General features: G+C 41.9%; 1 protein-coding gene across 1 annotated transcript; it reads right to left on the bottom strand.

Moving 5' to 3' along the window:
- Positions 1 to 924: 924 nt before the first annotated feature.
- On the bottom strand, positions 925 to 21,753 carry LOC139474125 (excitatory amino acid transporter-like). The gene is made up of 8 exons (XM_071257001.1): positions 21,664 to 21,753; positions 14,741 to 14,966; positions 7,999 to 8,209; positions 7,098 to 7,321; positions 5,328 to 5,547; positions 3,728 to 3,922; positions 1,659 to 1,793; positions 925 to 1,066 (listed from the first exon to the last, which is right to left on the bottom strand). Exons 1-8 carry the CDS (start codon positions 21,751 to 21,753, stop codon positions 925 to 927), a joined length of 1,443 nt encoding a protein of 480 aa, XP_071113102.1.
- Between the last annotated feature and the right edge of the window lie 593 nt (positions 21,754 to 22,346).

Here is a 22,346-nt window from a genome sequence, read left to right as displayed (position 1 = left end):
ACTTATTCAATATATGCAGGTTACCTATGATTCCGATTGATTTCTCTGCGGGCTACATGAGTGGGCTATATATAAAATAATTGCCCTCCTTAACCAATCAGAGGCTAGTATTTTAATGTAAGGTGGGATCCAAACATATGTCGCTCATACCTTAGGAAAGTTAGTCTCGATGTCATATAACCGGTCTTTGATTCAGTTATAATACAAACAGCATTCGCATCTTCATCACTAATTAAAAACCAATTGAGTTTGTTTTAAAGCCGCATCGAACGGCATTTCAATGGTATTTCAGATTGATGTGGGAGAAAAACCTGAGGTGATGCAGGTCTTAGACATTTACCACTTCGGTGAGACTCATGAGCACAGGTAAAGTGCTGACAAATCTAGAAACATAATTCAGGGCGGACCGCGATTCGAACCCATAAGTTTTTCAGCACGCTAAGGTGTGCAACTGTCTGAAGACGACTTGGCTCCCATTACACAATGTCTAATGACGACTCGGCTCCCATTACACAATGTCCGAAGACGACTCGGCTCCCATTACACAATGTCTGAAGACGACTTGGCTCCCATCACACAATGTCTAATGACGACTTTGCTCCCATTACACAATGTCTGAAGACGACTTGGCTCCCATTACACACTGTCTGAAGACGACTTGGCTCCCATTACACAATGTCTGAAGACGACTTGGCTCCCATTACACAATGTCTGAAGACGACTTGGCTCCCATTACACAATGTCTGAAGACGACTTGGCTCCCATGACACAATGTCTGAAGACGACTTGGCTCCCATTACACAATGTCTGAAGACGACTTGGCTCCCATGACACAATGTCTGAAGACGACTTGGCTCCCATTACACAATGTCTGAAGACGACTTGGCTCCCATGACACAATGTCTGAAGACGACTTGGCTCCCATTACACAATGTCTGCGTGTTCTATCATGTTCTCTTCTTGCTCCCTGTGTACAGCTCCAGCACCTTGTCGGGGGAAGTAGTGAGCAAGGAGGGCCGCCGCCACACAGTCTCCGCTGATATTCACCATGGTGATGACACGGCCCCTGGAAAAGAGAATCAGGGAGTATGGTTTTACGCCACTTTTAACAGTATTCCAGCAATATCCTGGCGGGATACACCAGAAATGGACTTCACACAGTGTTACCATGTGGGAAACCGAACCCGGACCGGACGATCGAACGCTTTAACCACAAGGCTACCCACCTCCCAATGGAAAGACGTACATGGATATGGGGTAACCGGGTCTTAATCGCTTTTTGAAATCACCCGGTATATGTTTTGCTTTGTTTGTTGTTTAACGCCGCACTCGGCAATATTCCAGCTATATGACGGCTTTCTGAAAATAATCGAGTCTGGACAAGACAATCCAGTGATTGACAGCATGAGCATCGATCCACGCATTTGGGATACGATTACATGCATCAACCAGTTAGTCGCCTCATACGACAAGCACAGTCGCCGTTTACAGCAAGCTTTGGTTGCTGAAGACCTATTCTACCCCGAGTGTTCACAGGTATCACCCGATATACCGAGCATTAAAACATTATATTGAGATAGGTATCATGGAAAGAATGAACCTCAATTTACCGATTTACAGGTAATACCGCGCACCCTTACTATATCATAAGGACTTACAGAAGCCAGACAACGGGCAGGACGAAGTAGACGTCATCAGGAGGCAGGCCGACGGCGGACATGATCACAAACAGCGTTACAAAGCCGCCCCCGGGGATCCCTGCCGAGCCAACGCTGGTCAAAGTTGTACATAAGCTGAACATGAATAAAGGGTATGATTTAGTAAGATATGCTTATTGTAACGTACATTTTATGTAGCTGTACATATGGGCAAGTCTTTGTTTGTTTGTTGTTTAACGCCGCACTCAGCAATATTCCAGCTATATGACGGCGGTCTGTAAATAATCGAGTCTGGACCAGACAATCCAGTGATTGACAGCATGAGCATCTATCCACGCAGTTGGGATCGATGACATGCATCAACCAAGTCAGCGAGCCTGACCACCCGATCCCGTTAGTCGCCTCTTACGACAAGCATAGTCGCTTTTTACGGCAAGCATGGGTTGCTGAAGACCTATTCTAACCCGGATCTTCACGGGACTTTGGAAATGTCGGCCCGTTGGCAGGGGCAGGGTTGTTACGGCTGCGTCACGTTGACGCCGTTTATGAACCTATCACTGTATTACCCTATATTGAATTAGGTTCCTGACAACCTCGGGTAAACAGCTCATCTTCCCAATCCAGTTTAGAAGCGGTTCTCTTCCAGACCAAGGTTTTGAAATGGGTCTCTTCTAAACCTGCTTAGAGGTTGTACTTTTCAAGTGTAATACTTTGGTTTCACAAATTACGTTTTATGAACTTGTCTCTTGATGTGAACACATTTGTGTTCGGTAATTGGTTAAAAGTCACAATTTCTTTTCACATGAAAATTCCATGACGTGAATCGAACCTGCTACCTCACATATCGTGTTAAGTTGACGAGGCAGGTGAAGAGTTATTCAAATTATCATGTCATGACTCCTGGCTGGTTCATGCTGCACGTGTTTTTCTCTCGCACGGTTCTAGCGAATTCCTTTAATACCGCGATACACTGTATTGTTTCTCTATAAGGTATGTCGATGTTTTCTTATCTTGTTCTGGTATTTTTTGCATTGAGAACATTGCATTGACGGTTCATAAGTTGTATAAAACTCGCCTCCTCGGCGTGATTTATCCTATACGTAAATGTTAAAGTGACTGCTGCCTTGAGGTTTTGGTTACAGGAGAGGGTACAGAAATTAAAGGTTATGATGCCTGTCTTTAGAAGTGAGTGAGTGAGTGAGTGAGTCAGTGACGCTTTTAACAGTATTCCAATTGAATCACGGCGTGTCAGCTTAATGTGGGAGGAAAGCCCGAATTGACGCAGGTCTCAGACGTTTACCACTTCGGTGAAACCCACGAGCACGGGTATGGTGCTGACAACCCTAGAAACATAATCGCGGCGAACCGGGATTCAAACCCACATTCATAGGTTTCTGGCGTGACCAAGGGACAGAACTCTGCGCAGCGAATCACTGCGCCTTAGACGATGGCGGCCAAAAGACGTGATGTTGAAGAAAAAGATCTGACAGTATGGGTCTTCTGTATCGTTTCTGACCACAAAACCGAGTTTTCCACTTGCACTTTCAAAACACGAACAACAAGTCCTAGCAAAACCGCTGAAACGTCGTATATAAGGATTATGACTTATGCCTAACAGCGAATCGTTAACAGATCATAGCTTAACAATCATAACATGCAAAATGAAACAAAATACATGTTTCTATTTCGGTTGGAACACTAGCAACGTTTTCTTGTCAAGGGCCGTTAATTTATATGGCGTGCGTGCGTGCGTGTTTCTTAGTTAAGATCAGGATTTAGCCAGGAATTCGTCTTCGATTGTGCACCATACTACATGTACATATCCCACTTCTTCAGTCCTCTGGGCGGTCGGGTCGCCGTTCGCACGTCACGCCGAAGATTCCTGACATGGGTACAATGTGTGAAGCCTATTCTGGTGTCCCCAGCCGTGATATTGCTGGAATATTGCTAAAAGCGTCATAAAACCATACTCACTCATTAACTCACTCTACATGACACTAATTCGTATGTTACATTTAAAGCATCATTTGACATTTTTTTAACTAATTGTTTGTAACACAGTTAAATACCAGATTATGAAGATGTCGATGACGTTTAGCGGTATCGCATTCAGTTGTGCGATGAAGACGACGGTGACGACTTGGAAGATGGCGGTGCCGTCCATGTTGATGGTGACCCCAATCGGCAGCACAAAGCGGCAGATCGTCCGGTCAATCTTCAAGTTGTCTTCACAGCAGCGGACGGTCACCGGTAGTGTGGCAGCGCTGTAATAAACAACGTTCATCATGAATATACAATGCCGTTTAGAAAAGGTCAAATGTAAAGTGAGTGAGTGAGCTATTTTCAACGCCGCTTTTAACAGTATTCCAGTTATATACCGACGTGTCAGCTTACTGTGGGAGGAAAGCCCGAAGTGATGCAGGTCTCAGACGTTTACCACTTCGGTGCCCACGAGCACGGGTATGGTGCTGACAAACCTAGAAACATAATCGGGGAGAACCGGGATTCGAACCCACAATCATAGGTTTCTGGCGTGCCTAAGAGACGCAACTCCTCACAGCGAATTGCGGCGCCTTAGACGACTGGGCCACCCGCGGCCCCTCTAATGTAAAGAATGTAATGCGATAGAGAGGGAGGGAGCCGTTGGAACGGTCCAACAGGGAGCGACGCACGCCGTCATTGGCAGAATGTTTTGATGCGCCCGTATAACCGTTACCAGGTTCATGCACAGGTTAGGTCAGATGGGCCGGACAACAGACTGGCCGAGAAGCGGAAGACCACGGGTGACCACGTCCATCTAAGACCGCTACATCGGGACAATTCACCTCCGAAACCGCTTCGGCACGGCGACGTTAACTGCAGCGACGGCACTGCGGCACAGGATCAGTCGACAAACCGTGTACAGGAGATTACGAGCCCATGGTATCAAAGCACATTGACCCTACCAAGGTATGTTGTTGACACCTCAACATCGCCTCGAGAGACTGATATGGGTCAGGAGACTTCGACGATAGCAACTGCGTGACTGGACGTGTTATGTTCTCCGATGAGAGCAGAGTTTGTCTCGATGGTCAGCAATCTGCGGTGACTTGGAAACCAGGCTCGTGGTTATTCATGGTAACATGAATGCACAGCGATATCGAGATTTAGTTTGGCGACCAGTTGCTGAGCCATTCATCCAGCATCAGCCCCGTGGAATCATTTTCCAACCCGACAATGCGACGCCGCACACGGCATGGTTGATGCAGAACTCCCTTAACAACGCGAACATTCTGGTTTTACCATGGCCGCCATGCTCGCCGCACATTAACCCAATTGAACCTTTATGGGACCCAACTCGATTGCCAAGTCACCCAGTGGCCCCGGTCAACCGCCAGGAATTGGAACAATCAATCAAGTTACACTTGTCAGAGGGGTAAACAAAGTACGTGATCTAGACAACCAGTTCTCGGACTTTCATTTTGTGGAAACCTTCGATGTGAAAACAATGACTTTGAGTGCTGGCGATTAGGTGCCTCACTCAAGCAGTGTGGCTTCGAATCCCGGAAGGGACCCCCGAAAAGAATCTGTACTTTACTTAGAAAGTGTTATCCCAAATATAAGATTTGTTACATTTGACCATTTTGGCATTGTGCATTGATATTCTTGTAATTTCGATGCAAATCAAACCTTGAATTTGTTCCGACTGCAGTGACCAGAGCCTGTAGTATTCCACGAGTGATCCTGTAGGGGTTCCTTCTGGTGAGCGCCAAGTAGATGAGGGGGAGGACGATAGCGGAGTGGACAGCATACCCGACAAGGTTGGTGACCATGTACATGCCAAGCTGACGACATGTGGTCAGCAAGTCTTCCACAGCCAGGATCTTGGACATTGTAAGGAACAGGATGCCTATAGGCGAATACCTAGGTAAAGATATTACTCCACTGTGCAAACATGTCCGCTTCAAGTTAGCCATACGAAACACTTACATATAAATGGCTACAACTAATGAAATATGAAAGAATATAATATATTTTGACCATATTTCACTAATTTAAACATGAAATCAATGTTGTTTTGCGTATTTCTTTATATATTATTTCAGAAAATCTGAATATGAGAAAATTTCATTTTATTGTGTTAGTTTTTATTGTCACAGTGTTCTTTAGGTCTGTGTGTGTATTTGTTTGTATGTTTGTTGGTTTAACGCCCACTCAGCAATATTCCAGCTATATGACGGCGGTCTGTAAAGTAATCGAGTCTCGACCAGACAATACAGTGATTGACAGCATGAGTATCAGTACTCGCATTTGGGATACGATGACGTGCATCAACCAAGTCAACAAGCCTGACCACCCGATCCCGGTAGTCGCCTCTTGCATTTTATGTGTGACTGAGATTGCATATTGATTGTTGACACTGGTACTCGATCCTGTCTGCGGGCATGAACACATTTCTTAAAAAAAATCAGTAGCTTAGTAGTTGCATGTTGTTATTTTTATCAGCCAAGCTAACATATATGACGTAACCTGTATTTCATACGTACCAAATAACAAGCGTAACCATTGTCATAGTGATGTCATTGAGCGAGGTAAAGAATCTAAGCATCACTTCACCGGCCTTTCCTAGTCTACCCAAACAGAGCCCGAACACGACACAGTACGCCAGTATACCTGTTGAACAGAGCACGAGCAGATATATTTCACGCCGTGGATATATATACCTGTATTTAATCGAGCCTGGGAAGAAAAAACAGTGGTTGACAGCATGAGCAGCTATCAGTGAGCGAGCGATTGTTGTTTCATGCCGCGGATATATCAGCGTATATAATCGATTGGTTGATAGAGACGAGCAACGATTCACAAAGTGTCAGCCAGCGACAACACGACCCTCGTCTTAGTATGGTCTTGGGACAATCACTTGTACTGGGAACCAATTTCGCTCCACATGGTCATAACTGAATCCCTGGAAACTTAGGGGCACACGGGTTGGTATCGACACTTCCCAGAGACCTACATTCAGGAAACACTTTTAAGATATTGCGAAATCAGTCCTACCGGTACGTTGTCCATATGTTTGTCTGAGTTTCCCATCTTCCGCCCGCCCTGTATTTAATATAAAGTTTTCGCATCTCAATTTCCCCCATTACTGTGGAAATGTATGCCCTGGTGCCCTAAAATACAACTACCATTGCACATTCATTATAAACCCAGGTCAGCTTGATCTCTCTTCAGCTATGTTTCCGAAGCAAAGCGACTCGATCTACATCATCAAGTAATTTAAAGTGTTTGAAACATTGAAATGTTATAAAATACATTACACAAGTAGTGAGAAAACATTTAGTTTACGCCCGACTGGTTACTGGTTAACACGCCGTGATATAACCGAGATATTGTAAGTGGCGATAAACTAAACGAATTCCCCAAGTCAGTGTCTGTTTGAAGTAAATGTTCTCTCACCGATTGTGTTCATCCCTGTCACATAAACACTCTTCTGTTCCCAGTGTGCCGGCCTCTGTGGCCTCAGTCCGGTGGTATTGGGGGTTAGAATATCCTCCAAAGAAGCATTTCTTCCAGGTCCCTGTACGACATGGGAATTATTCACGACACTTCTGTCCATGTAAACATACTTTGTCCCTGTTTGCTGAAAGGCTGCCTGTACGATATTTTCCGGGACGACGTTTCTGAAAAGGATTCAAGGAAAAGGATTGTCTTAACAAAAATGTTTCACAAATTTAAAAATATGAAAGATAATCATTGATGATACTAAAACAGTGTGATATGCAATACTACACAAGTATTTGTGAAAAAAAGTCATGATTTTACGTGGCTTCGACCACGTTAAGTACAATTTTCACAGATTTCAGTGGTAACCCTACATGCAGCCAGAACCAAAAATTTGTACTTTCAAAAATTGTATGCCTACCAGTTTTCATTTTCGTTAAAAACAATAATTAACGAAGTTTGTATGTGATATGTATTGCAATCTCCCTGATCAGCCGTGAAGATCCGGGCAGAGAATAGGCCTTCAGCGAACCCATTCTTGCTATAAAGATGACTAAGCTTGCAGTAGTAGGCGACTAACGGGATCGGGTAGTCAGGCTCGCCGACTTGGTTGAAGCATGTCATCGTATCCCAATTGCGTGGAAAAATGCTCATGACATCAATCACTGGATTGACTGGTCCAGACTCGATTATTTGCAGCATAACCACCCAATCCCGTTAGTCGCCTCTTACGTCAAGCATAGTCACCTTTTATGGCAAGCATGGGTTGTGAAAATAACTGAAAATAATTTCACACATATCCATGGCCCAGTAGGCATATTACATATTTGGCAATTGCGTTGATACGAAATGAAACCTGAGGAGATCCAGAAAAGCATCCCTGGGAGAGAGATGGGGAGCTGCTCCAGCCTCCTGTGTGGTGGACTGCATCATGTTTCCCCGTCCCGGTCTGATGGCGAGGGCGAGGGTGAGGCCGACAACCAGGGCAACGACGGTGGTGCTGATGTAGTAGGCGAGCGTCACGACACCCATTTTACCAGCTGACTTGCCATCCAGATTTGCGATTCCTTGAACATCAACATCGTAACAAATATGGCCCAGGTGCTTACGCCAACGATTCAAAACACAGGAGTAACAAGCATGAAATACTCATATCCCCCGCAAATATGACATGTCCGGTTGTGTGCAGTGCACTAGCTCCTGTGAACTATGTTCACTGGACCTTTTTGTAAATGGCCTAATTGGAGCACTAGAAAAGTTATTACTTGGGTTGTTTTGCCATCTGCAGTTTATGATAGAATACTTAACTGTATTTGTAATGAGTAAGGATGAGACATATGGATGAACAACTTCTTGATTACAACTAGGAGAGACGTTTCGGTGTAGGTTCTAACACCGTTATCAAGCAAGTGATACACAGTGTGGTTGACAAGTATATATACAGGATAGGAGGCAGTGTTTATACAGTTGAGTAGGTTTAAGATGCAGTTACACTGTTGTATTTGTAATGAGTTGTGTTATTACTTAAACAATAATCAGAGAAGTAAGGGAGTTATTACTTTATTTAGAGATCAATGAGAGCAGGGGACACCATGAGGTGTACTGAGAAGTACAGCACCAATCATCTGAAGATCTGAGTAGTAGACTGGAGTCTGGTATGCTACAGCACTGGCATGGTCAGTAAACAACAAGTCCAGTGTAGAGTTGGGAGAATGAATGAGTTGTGTCATTTTCCGCACATTAAAGAAATCTTCAAGTTGCAGTTTTTCGCTCAGAATTACCCAGTAACTAGGACATGTTCACATGCATGCTTACTTACTTACATGTACTTACTTACTTTGGAGATTTAACGTGCGACTGATGCGTACTTCGCACACGGGCCCGGCCAGGCCATTTAATGTGTTTCCGAAAGGGGCGAAAGTGGTCTGTGCAACCCAAGAGGGGGGGATTAGGGGTTGCTTATATAGAATTTGGGAATTTTGAGATTTGGAATAGATGCCGATGGGGTTGGGTATGGTGGATGTTTTTTGTTTATGTGATTTTGATTTGGTAGGTTATTGTGTTTTTAGATGCGTTTTATTAGTTCCGTTTTGATTAAGAATACGCCTAAGGCCTTGAAGTTTTCTAGTTTATTTTGTGGGTTTAATATTGCTTCTAGAGTGAGAGCCTTGTTTAGATTGAGGGTGGTTTGTAATGCGGTTCGATGTGTTAGGTAGTGTGTGCAGTGGATGAGTGCGTGTTCTGGGGTTTCTGGTTGTTTGCAATGTGGGCAGTTACCTGTAGTGTGTTTGTTAATTTTTTTTAGGTGGTTAGTTAGGTTGGTGTGTCCTGTTTGGAGTTAAGTGATTACTCTGTCGATTTTTTTTGATGGATGGAGAATTTTTGGTTTGGTTAGTGGTTTGCTGAGCACTTTTTTGATTTGGCTATTTGAGTTTAGATATAGGTTATGCCATTTTTTGTGTGATTTTTTGCTTGTTTACACTTTTAATTTCTGATTTTGAGATGGTTAAGTTTAAGCTTATTTCTGGGATTTTGAGGGATAGTTTAGCTGCTTTATCGGCGTTTTCATTACCGTATATTCCTACGTGGGCGGGTATCCACAAGAAGGTTATTTGTTTGCCTGCCTTAGTTAGGTCGTTGGAGCTTTTAAGTATTTGATTTATTAATTTAGGCCGGTTTTTGGTATTTTTGTTTTGGAGGGCTTGCAGTCCACTTAGGGAGTCGGTAAGTATCAGGATTTTTTTGTGGTTTTTAGATTCTTGATTATGGAGGGCTGAGGCCATGCCCATAAGTTCTGCCGTGAATATTGATTGGTTGTTTGGGAGTCGGAAGGATTGTGTGGTTACACGCATGCTGCTTGAAGAGAACCTGAAGTTTCTGCATGAAGTCAGTAAGTGAATGCGACAACCATGTCCATGACACTTTTGGAGGAACATACACACAAGCAATGCAATACTGCGAGATGACTTTACATCACATAGCTGGATACTGTTCTTGAAACTTGTTGAACCATACACAGCGATATCATGTGAAGTGTCTCCTGGATAGACTTGATATCCTGGCAGGTCTCTTTCACTGTAATCATTGACGTGTGTTTCTGTGAAACACAAAACATCAAGTACACGAACAAACGTATCCTTCTTCACATCTTCGAAATGAGCACTGAGGGATCGAACATTCAAGTGAGCCACCTTGAGTCCATCACCATGAATGTTCTCTACAGGGTGTGTCCAGGTGAACAGTCTTTCATTCCACAATCTAGTCATCTCATCCAATGCTTTTTTGTATACTACAATTTTATGTTCAGCAAAGCCTACACGTTTAAGGCCTTTCCTTGATTTGACCCTACTGAGCATCGTATACACTTGACCAGGCTGGGCTTTAATTAATATTTACTTCCTTGTGTAATTGTCATGTTCCCAATCATCTGCTCATAGATGCTACCTTGAGACTTGTGGGTTGTTAGGCCCCATGCTAAAGTTCCTGGATACTGTTTTCTTTCAACCATGACCGAATACTGTACGGTTTTCAAGATCTGCTCCGGAAACAAGCACTACCACCATTTTCAGTCTAAGTCAAAGTCGTTCCCAGGAAACCTCGAAAAATAATGTTATTTTAAATCCCAAAATATCAAAAGGCACCAGTTTTCCACTATACCTATTTATGTGCCAAGTTTGCTGAAGACATATTTTACGGTTTTCAAGATCTGCTCCAGAAACGAGCACTACTACCATTTTCATCCTAAATCAAAGTCGTTGCCAGGGAAACTCGAAAAATGTTTTTGTTAAAATCCCAAACTATCAAAAGGCACCAGTTTACCACTAGACCTATCTATGTGCCAAGTTTGGTTAAGATATCTCTCATGGTTTTTGTGTTTTAGTCTGGAAACGAAATGTGTTCTATCAAAAAGATTGTTCTATCACCACGGTCACTATTTTACAAAACATCAAGCATGTCCAATGAACTCTTTTTTTCAGAACAGTGGAAAAACATTTTTTTCCCAGCAAGTTCAGGAAAAGAATATTTTAGTTCCTTTCCCCTTCTAAAATATAAAAAGGTCGTCCCCTTACTACCTGGGCAAATCAACGGAGTATTTTATGGGCACTTTTATGTAACCTTGTGACGCTCGTATATTATTCTTCCTCGCCCTTAAGGCGGGGAAGTATACGGGAAACGTTAATTTTGTGGCATGTATGTCGACATGTTGGTTTATTTGAAATTTCAAGCCACGCATTTACGGAAACAAAACATACAAATCATGTGCCTGGAATGTTGATGCTATTCTTTTCCAGTAATAAGATATACTTCAAAATCGTCTTAATGTAGTTAATTGATGCATCTGACCGTTTCTGGTCATTAGCTGACATTATTAAACAATTCATGTGTAATCCGATGTCCGTTTTTCCTCAAGGACTAATTTTCTGATTTTCACAGTGTATACAAAAGAAGAACTGTGCTCCGGAGATCGTAAATAACAGCATAATAAAAATATGTTCTGAATATGCTTATTCATGAACAACGACGACATCTCAATTTAAATGTAATATGGCTGAATTCCATATTCTACATACCACACTTTGATTGTTTGGATGCTTATGTTCACTGGAAATATTTGGAATAGTTATATTCCGTATTTTGAATTAACCCAGTCCCCCGTGTTTTTCTTTAATCAGTGCACCGCACATAGCCACATGTGAAACATTTGGTAGCAAAGTCAAAGCCAAATGGGATTAGTGTGTCAGCGAATTTGCATCAAGGCTGTAGTAGTTTTCAACCGTTTAATGGATTTCAATGTACAGCCGTGGCTCTGGTCACTCATATATTTTGTGTCCCATAGCTCAAATCTATTTGCGTCTGTACCGTGTTCCACTGACCTCGATAATCTGTTGGATGAAGGCACAGCTCTCTACAGTCACATAGTTAACGCCGAAGGCTATGAGGGGTATTTAGGTCATAATCAGCTCCCAGCAGCCACTGCCTCAAGCGATATTGTCTACATAACAGATCAGTTTTATGGCTCCGTCACAGGTGCTCCAAATATTGAAGCAGGGAAAACAAATTTCATAGAATCATTTCAACAAGCAATATTGATATCCCCGTCACTTTTGGTAACTTTTAATGATGTCTCCATTGCAATTTTTACGGATTTCGATTCGTATGCATTATTTGACTCATCAGCGGAATGGTTTGGGTCAGATTAGTCCCGGTATTGAAATGTTCTCCAACTACGTGATAATATTTTGAGTATGTGCATCTGTGGTTTTGACAAAAAGACCTTATCTAGTATGACTTTTTTTTGCCATATGGAGCCCTTAGTATTTTCATTTACATTATTATAATCAAATGCCGTCATATGGCTGGAATACTGCTGAGTTCGGCGTTAAACAAGAAACTATTTTTAAATAGACCTACCCTATGCGAATGTATCAACTGTATTGCCCAATACTCAAAATAAACAATATTTTTTTCAAAAAACAAATTGTGTTATTTGTGGTTAATATAACTATGCTCCATCATGCCTTTCAGTAACATCATAATTATGAGTTTGTGAGGCATCACATATGGCGGGGAACTTTAATGCTCTGCATCAATGTTTTCTTGTATATATACATGGCCCGCAAACGAAATGGAGTGGGAATCGATGACATGCATCAACCAAGTCAGCGAGCCTGACCACTCGTCCCCGTTAGTCGCCTCACAAGAAGAACAACACCACAACGTAACTTAGATTTACAACATCCGCACCTCGCCTGTGTATACAAGTGATGCATACGGACATGGTGGGTTTCAGGTATCCTAATACTGACAACCGTTGTATCAAAGGCATCACATGGTTGGTTGTTGTTTATCGCCGCACTCCGCAATATTCCAGATATATGACGGCGGAGTCTGGACCAGACAATCCAGTGATTGATATCATGAGCATCGATCCACGCAATTTGGATCGATCCATGCAATTGGGATCGATGACATGCATCAACCAAGTTAGCGAGCCTAACCACCCGATCCCGTTAGTCGCCTTTTACGACAAGTATAGTCACCTTTTACGGCAAGCATGGATTGCTGAAGACCTATTCTACCCGCATCAAATGGAAGTAAAACCACAACAATACATAAGATGAAACATGTACATCGATCACCTGTACTTAACATTGTTCAAGTATCATGTGAACATATTCAGACCATGGATGACACAGTGGAGGAGTTTTGGGTATATAGCGGTTTTCAAATACGCACTTACTGTCCTGGAAATAAATAGAGGTTATCATGCGATTAGGAATATACATTGCATTTAGCGAGCCTTGGCGAGGTAAATACATAGTGTTTATTCCTAATACAGGATATGTACCATCGCCAAACAAACAAGCGTGATAACCTCTTTATCATATAATGTCATTCTTTAATTCTGTGCTTAAAAATCGCTTTCCCTCTCTCACAAACATTACCGAAACATTGCGAGTTTTCCTGGAATGCGCGCATTAATATTTATGACGTCACAGGGTAAGTGTCAGTCGGACAGTGACAGTGGCAAACATATTGTTCGAACTGAAATCTGTTTCTAATACAGTGGCGAAACAACATATACGCAAAACAACAATTGTTTTTAATTGCCTTTCGCAGCAATCCATCGGTCTGTCCACTAGAGTGACTGCCCTTTGTCAAAGGGAAGCTACTCTAACCCTAGTCTATGAGACGTCATGTCACGGAAACGGTCAGGCGTTGTTGACAGTCCGCCTGTCCTGTCATAACGTTAAGAAGTGTAGTCAGATGTACACACAGCGAGAAAACGAAACAAGGTAACAATTCAAACTATTTGAATTTGTGGAGAAGGTTTCAAACCGCAGAGGTCTACAAGAACATATATGGCTACTGATCCCGCTTGGCTAGGCCTCGTGCCCTCGCAAAATTGTTTCGAAATTTACTTCTCCAAAGTTGTCAAAACTTTTAAAATGCCCCAGCTACGTCACAGTTAGACACTGATTTTCAGTATATTAGACTGTTCTTTTGATAATGATAGCAATTATCCCTGTAGTTTATCCAGATTCCCGATGGTTAATTCTGACTCGATCGCCGAATGACGAGGGCGACGCCATGTTTGTTTGTAAACAGTGAAAGTAGTCCCTACTTGACCTTTGATATTTGCATCTCTATCCGCATATGACCCCAACAGATATCGTTTTTATCCGTTGGCTTTATTCAGCCGAGAAACCTACACATTATATGATAATGAAGAATATCACTGTATCCCCTTGACCATAATTGTGACCATGCAAGTCCCTTGAGGATTACATGGAAGACCACGACCCAAGTATCACAGTCTTGTCTTTGTTTTGTTTGTTTGTTGTTTAACGCCGCACTCAGCAATTTTCAAGCTTCATGACTGCGGTCCGTGAATAATCCATTCTGGACCAGACAATCCAGTGATTAATATCATGAGCATCGATCCACGCAATTGGAATCGATGATATGCATCAACCAAGTCAGCGAGCTTGCATTTACGGCAAGCATGGGTTGTGAAGACCTATCATACCCCGGATCTTCACGGGTCCACAGTCTTGTCGTACGAGGGTCACTGGTATTCTCATTCATCCACTCACCTGTGATTAAACTGGCAATTATCAACGGTAGGATAAGTAGCTTTAACATTCGCATGAGCAGTTCTCCTGGGAAACCAATGAGCATGATCGTGGCAGGGGAGGGATACAGCTGACGGCACAGCATCCCGATGGTCACCCCCAGCACTAAACACAGGACGGTGGCTATCAGCAGCAGGTGCCCTCGGAGGCATTTCTTCATCTTCATCTTCAGATGTAGTTTACCCATCTGAAAATATTAATGAAACATTTATAGAAGTATTGGGATTTGGAACATGATAAAATAGATCACTGAACACTGAATAAATGAATACCAGGTATTATTGGTATTGGTGATAAATGAGTAGTCACATCTGATAATGTTGTTTACAACCTCACGTTGTTCATAATATTAATCACTGGTTTGTCTGGTCTAGATTCGATTATTTAAAAGGACATAAATGGAATATTGCCGAGTGGGGCGTTAAACAACAAACAAACTAAAACAAATGGATATTGGATATAAGTCGACGCTAACACATCTACCAAAATCTATTCAACTGTGTATATAAACCTTTACGAAATCATAGATTCGTAAACTTACCGGACGCAGGAAAATACTTTTGTTTTCAAGAAAACCCACAAGGACGTGGACGACACACACAAGTATGTACCCAACAACCAGCCCAGTCTGGAGTCTTCAACTTGAAGCATTCGGAGATTTGACCCGCTCATCTTTCAAGCGAGGCGCATTCAGACTAACACACATGAATAACTGTCTCAATGCTCGAGCGCATCGTCAACGTGTGTGAACAACGACCAGCGTCCCTGACTCCACCAGATTGTTTATCTCATGTTCACAGGCGAGTGTCAGCCTGTCATCTACTTACTTACTTACTTACTTTGGAGATTTAACGTGCGCTTTCCGACTGATGCGTATTTCATCTACAAATGCCCATAGATTTATATGAAGAGACATTGACAAAAGACGCAGTCAGATGGAACGAAACAGACCTGAAAGTGAAAACTACTTAAGTGTACAATGTTTATATGGATAGCAATTCCGTTTTTTCTTTGTCACGACGTATCAGAGCTACTTCTTGCTCCTTCATCAGAGGAAAGCTGAGTAGGTGCGCGGAGTGTATATATACATACACGATATGTCTACACAAAACAAGGTGTGGAGTATGAACGAAGATGACATATTGATGAAGACAATGGGATAAACAGGATTCAATTAAGCTGGAGGTGTGGTAATGACAAGACGCTGGTTATTGTGACTCAAGCAATGAGGCGATTAAGATGTCCATAGTGGTTGATGTGATTATAGCACAGAGGTTTGTTGTTTAACGCCGCACTCAGCAATATTCCAGCTATATGACGGCGGTCTGTAAATAATCGAGTCTGGACCAGACAATCCAGTGATTAATATTATGAGCATCGATCCACGCAATTGGGATCGATGACATGCAACAACCAAGTCAGCGAGCCTGACCACCCGATCCCGTTAGCCGCCTTTTACGACAAGTATAGTCACATTTTAGGGCAAGCAGGGGTTGTTGTTCAAAGACCTATTCGAGGCCGGATCTTCACGGGTCCCACGCAATTGGGATCGATGACATGCATCAACCAAGTCAGCATGCCCAACCACCCGATCCTGTTAGTCGCCTCTTACGTTTGATGGTTGGTTTGTTGTTTAACGCCGCACTCAGCAATATTCAAGCTATATGACGGCGGTCTGTAAATAATCGAGTCCTATTCTAGAGTGCGGCGTAAAACAACAAACCAAACCAAACCCAAAACCTGACCACCCGATCCCGTTAGTCGCCTTTTACGACAAGCATAGCCGCCTTTTACGGCAAGTATGGGTTGCTGAAGTATCTTCAAGGGTCTCTTGTCAATGTCACGAGTAAGTGTGATGTGCTTGGGTCTTATTCGACAGAAAGTTGCTAGAGATATCTTCAGAGTTGTTTGTTCTGAAAGGAATGTGATATGCAGATAGGCCAAATTGTCATTAAGAGCCCGTTTTTTGTCATTCTGCCTGGCAGAAGTCGACTGTTATCATCCCGTCCAAGAAAGGAAATAATCTTATTCTGAAGATGTTGCCTTTGTCTGTGTAGCCGAGAGAGTTTTTATCCCACGTCGGCCAGAATGTCGTGGCGCAGTCCGTCCCTCCATCCGTCCCACAGAGGGTACGAAGCTTGTGAAATGAACACCTCCTACAGTTTCCAGAGAATATCCCTGACACTCTACACACAAGATGTCGACATGTTGATGATACGCATATCGCAGTCCCGTTTCATTTCGACTAATTCTGACAGAGTTACTGCCCCTGTTTTACGGAGCTTCATTTGCCTAATTGTGAGAGAGGGTACTAAGCTTGTGAAATCAACTCCTCCTACAGTTTCCAGAGAATATCCCTGACACTCTACACACAAGATGTTGACATGTTGATGATACGCATATCGCAGTCCCGTTTCATTTCGACTAATACTGCCCCTGTTATACGGAGCCTCATGAAAAATACAACGAAAATATAAACTCGTTAAAAAAAATCATGCAGGGGATGTTGTGCTCCCAGTGCTCTCTTGTTGGATTGTGTCATGGTGTTTTGTTGCTGGCTGTATGGTTCTGCGATCTTCAGAATGTGTCATGGTGTTTTGTTGCTGGCTGTAGGGTTCTTCGATCTTCAGATTGTGTCATGGTGTTTTGTTGCTGGCTGTAGGATTCTGCGATCTTCAGATTGTGTCATGGTGTTTTGTTGCTGGCTGTAGGGTTCTGCGATCAATACAAATAACTCTCCTAAGAATTCTCTTCATTTTGATTTTCTTGATAATTCTGCCCGTTATAACTCTGGAGATGAATTGTTGTTTTCCTTTTATTCCATTGTGATTTAAGAGTGTTTTCCTCTTATTCCATTGTTGAGCATGTTTTAGCATGCTGTATCTCATCGCACAGGGCATTTACAAACACGAGCTTTTTTTTAACAGGCCAAGCCTTCTTGCACTGATGCCCTGTTGTCGTAGTTCTTCTGTTGCCCTCTTGCCCTCATTAATTGAGTCGTTAACAGAATCACAGATTTTTCAAGAGCCTTTAATATCTTTTGAGACATGTTTGTAATTACGTGTTATCCTAATGATTTCCTCCATCAGATGACAAGGAAACAGAACAATCATTCTCCTGTTTGTTATCATCATCAATGGAAGCCGCTGTCATTTCATTTTCAGGATTTGAAATTCTATTTTCCTGTAGAATCTGTTCAGCCTGTTTCACTCTATTTCCATGTTATTTCACCCACTTTTTTACTTTTCCCCTTCGCTCTAAAATTGGCTTGAAAGAGCCTTGAACTGTTTTAGAAAGTATGTTTCACCTTCTTTATTCTTTCTCGGTAGTGCCATTATACCTCTGCACGAGTCTTTCCCATCCGGAAATGATTATAGTAATGTACGTTACATAAATTGCAATCTAGAAACCTTCATGAATATTGTGTTTGTTTTGTTTGTTGGTTGCTTAACGCCGCACTCAGCAATATTCTAGCTTTATGACAGCAAGACTAACAAGGATAGATTTAGTATTTACTCTTCAAAGTAAACTGTCATCTTGGGATTTGTAAATGTTCACCAACAAACACTTAATAACACAGATCATGTCAAAAAGCATGTCACAGAAAGTATGTAAGCTACGTTACCACTAGTTTGTTTTGTTTGTTGTTTAAAGCCGCACTCCGCAATATTCCTGCTATATGGCGGCGGTCTGTAAATAATCGAGTCCGGAACAGACAAATGCTTGTCGTAAAAGGCGACTAACGGGATCGGGTGGTCAGGCTCGCTGACGTGGTTGATGCATGTCATCGATCCCAATCACTGGATTGTCTGGCCCAGACTCGATTTTTTACAGACCGCCGTCATAAAGCTGGAATATTGCCGAGTGCGGCGTTAAACAACAAACCAACAATTGCGTGGATCGATGCTCATGATATTAATCACTGGATTGTGTGGTTCAGACTCGCTTATTTACAGACCGCGGAGTGCGGCGTTAAACAACAAACCAACCAACCTTGTCCCACCCTTCTCTAACACATCACATGCCTCCACATTGCTCATGTTTGTGTTCTCACAAATCGTAACATTGATTTCCTCAGTTGTAGCCAAAGGATCAAAATGATTCGGCACCCAGTGTTGAGGAGTCATGCCTCGTCTTGTGGAGGCCAACATGACATATGCAGTGTTCTCACGTTTTTTCCTTGGATATATTAATCTGTTGAGGTCTTTACTTTCATAACGATTGCCTAACTGTGGATACACGGAATAAATTGGCATGCAATCTTAATACAGGGCAAAAGCTCTTCTTTTTTTTGTAGTACCCCGTCTACCAATTTCTTCTCTTCCTTTGTTTAAAGTTCGTTTCACAGAGATAAAATTCTTTGTTTTCGACAAGTTCAAGTTGTTGGTTGGTTGTTTAACGCCTCACTCAGCAATATTTCAGCTTTCATGACGGCGGTCTGAAAATAATCGAGTCTCATCATGAGCATCGATCAATGCAATTGGAATCGATGACATGCATCAACCAAATCAGCGAGCCTGACCACCCGATCCCGTTAGTCGCCTCTTGCGACAAGCAGTCCTAAATCTCATCTCTGTACTATGGTCATCCTGTCCAAAAACTGTCCTTCGGACTGTGTTTTCATCTCGCCTGGCTCTGTATGTTCGCTGCTTCTCTGCTGCTGAAAGAGCCATCTTTATCTGAAAATTTGTTTGTTTACATTTGGTCGGATATCTATCTAACACAGACTATCTCCCGAAGTCTTAACATAATAATCCATAGGAAAACTTTTAAAAACTAACTTAACTTTATTTTTTTATTCTAATTTAAGGCAAATTTCTAAAAAAATGGGCACTTACTGTTTCATAAAATTAGAATAGTGATTGATTGGATAAGAAAAGTAAGATGAAGCTGACAAAATGTCTGTGCTGTTACCAATATTTGTCTCTGCTGTTACAGTCTTAAGCAACTTCTTTTTATTTAGCTTGGCAGATTTTCACAACCATCTTGAATGTCTGTGTTATTTCAAAAGAAATTATTTAAGTTATTCTGGTAATCATTTTATTTAGATTTGTTGAACTAGGAAAGACAGTTTAAGGTGATGATAAGTATGTGCTGTTACCAAGGAATGTTTGTATGTTGTTAAACGCCGCACTCAGCAGTATTCCAGCTATATGACGGCGGTCTGTAAACTAATCGAGTCTGGACCAGACAATTGACATCATGAGCATCGATCAGCGCAATTGGTTTGTTGTTTAACGCCGCGCTCAACAACATTCCAGCTATATGACGGCAGTCTGTAAATAATAGAGTCTGGACCACATAATCCAGTGATTTACATCATGAACATCGATCCACGCAATTGGGATTGATGACATACATCAACCAAGTCACCGCGCCTGACCACCCGATCCCGTTAGTCGCCTTTTACGGCAAGTATGGGTTGCTATTGAAAGTCGGCCACCCCGTCGTCCATGTTGTCTTGAACAACGGCTAGAGGCCTCCGGCGAATGATGATGCCATCGTCTTTAGCGCGGGATTGTAGACACGCTGAATATGTTCAAGAAAACCTTCAAATTGATCCTGTCTTTGATCTACCGGTAAATATTTTCGGAGCTCACAAAATTCCTCAAAATAAGAACAATACATATCAGTCGTTTGTCCCGTTTTGGGTAATGATCGCTTCAGTGTCCACCATGACGATTCTATTATATTGGTGTGGGCGCCCGTAAAGGGGTCCTTGAAATTGAGCGAGTAATTTACAGTCAAATGGTCAAAATCCTCGTCTTTCAGACATGTATAGGCTCTCCAACAATCGCTTATGATTTGTTGTTTTTTATGATTGGAATGAGTGTGGCTGACCTTCGTTCAACGACCACCTGAAAAAAACAACGTTTTTGAGTCTCTCTCAATTCCACCAAACACCCACTTTCCCTCAAATAGTCCATGAGCCAGAGAAAATTTGACTACCAAACAGAGGGACAAATTACCAATATGTTTTTTAGCTAGCTTGATGTCTCAACTATATAATTTCATGTGATGGACATTTCAGATGTCCAGCTAAATACGATTTTGGCGACCATTTTTTCACTTTTTCTACAGATTTCAAAATAAGCTTATAACACAGAATTTATTAATTTCAGACAACTTTTATTTACTGCTATTGTTTCAGCACTACATTGCACACATTCTGTTATGCTTTTTGTATATCACTGAGTTATAATTTTTGAGTTAATATTGAAGTTATATAAAAAAATGACCTTTTTTAACATTTTATTTACATCTTTTCTTTCCAATGCAATGTTGTTGAGTAATAATTGACACCTTATGATAGATAAAAATTGTCTAATGTATTTTCATATATAAAATACCATTTGGAAGTTAAAACACGCTAGTGCATAAACATAAGCAGGCATTTTTAAATATAGCGCACTTTTTCACAGATAATTCAAAAATTAAGAAAGTCGTACATATTGCAACCAAAACTTGTTTTTATATTTCCTAGCTAAATTTCCAAGAATCTAAAGTGTTTAAAGTTAAAATGTACACATTTGGATATAAGATTTATATGTGTTTAATAATAATATCAAATGTATACATTTAAACAAAATTCCACTTTCATTCCCACATGACCCTTCTGCAATTAAAAATAACTTGTTCATAATTCAAAAGCCACCACTGTCCTTCTACTTCACAAATCTTCTACTTCTTAAAAATCAGCATCTAGTAATATCAACTCACCATATTAAACAGGAGACTGTTTGCTGGATTTTTATGCCGTTGACATTAACATTGTAACACAATTTAGCATGAATATGGCCAGTACTTGTAACAGTTTCAAGAAAATGTCTATAAATATAATAGACATTTCAACAATGAGGATGTCTTATATTCCGTCCCAGAACCTGCTGTGTGATACACATCCAACTGTCAAATTCAGTCATCTTCATCGCTTGAGTCTTCTGCATCTTGATCTCTTCATCATTGTCATCCATGTTGGAGCAGGGTGACAACTTGCAGGCAGAGGTACATTTAAGACCATTTCATGTACATGTGCACTCACGTGGTCGACAAGTACGAGAACATCTGCATGACATCAAACCAAGGACCACTTCTGGACTGCCAGATATCCTGTGTCGTTTATTTCCCAAACATGCAGAGGGATCTGGTAAGTCTGGAGAATTTTCAAGGCTCCTCCTCCAAAATGCTGACTGGTAATTGGCACGGAGGGTGTGCTGGAAAAGCGCATCTTTACATGTTGGGAGCTGTCCAGATTCAACATCCCCGCCTCTACCTCGACATATCTGGTAACGCAGCTAATTGACCTTGTTTACCTTTGTGTTGCTGCAATATAGCTGACAGGTAAAGGATTGGATGTTCTTAAACACTTCAGGAGAAAGATGCCACTCAGTGCTGAGTGCTCTTTGTGCTGAGAGCAAGACAGATAGCTAGCACATCTGTGTCATCTGTGACAAGAACCATGTCTGAATGCACAACGGTACTTCCATGTGTAACAAACATAGTTTTGTTACCGAGCTGTTCACGTCGCCTTAGCTCTTTCCAAGTCTGTGCCAGGTGCCAGAAATCT

The sequence above is a fragment of the Haliotis cracherodii genome, unplaced genomic scaffold, assembly GCF_022045235.1.
Source record: "Haliotis cracherodii isolate W230 unplaced genomic scaffold, xgHalCrac1.p SCAF_3, whole genome shotgun sequence".
NCBI lineage: Eukaryota > Metazoa > Mollusca > Gastropoda > Lepetellida > Haliotidae > Haliotis > Haliotis cracherodii.
The sequence above is the reverse complement of the archived record's forward strand: the minus strand, read 5'-3'. Positions and strand labels throughout refer to the sequence as shown.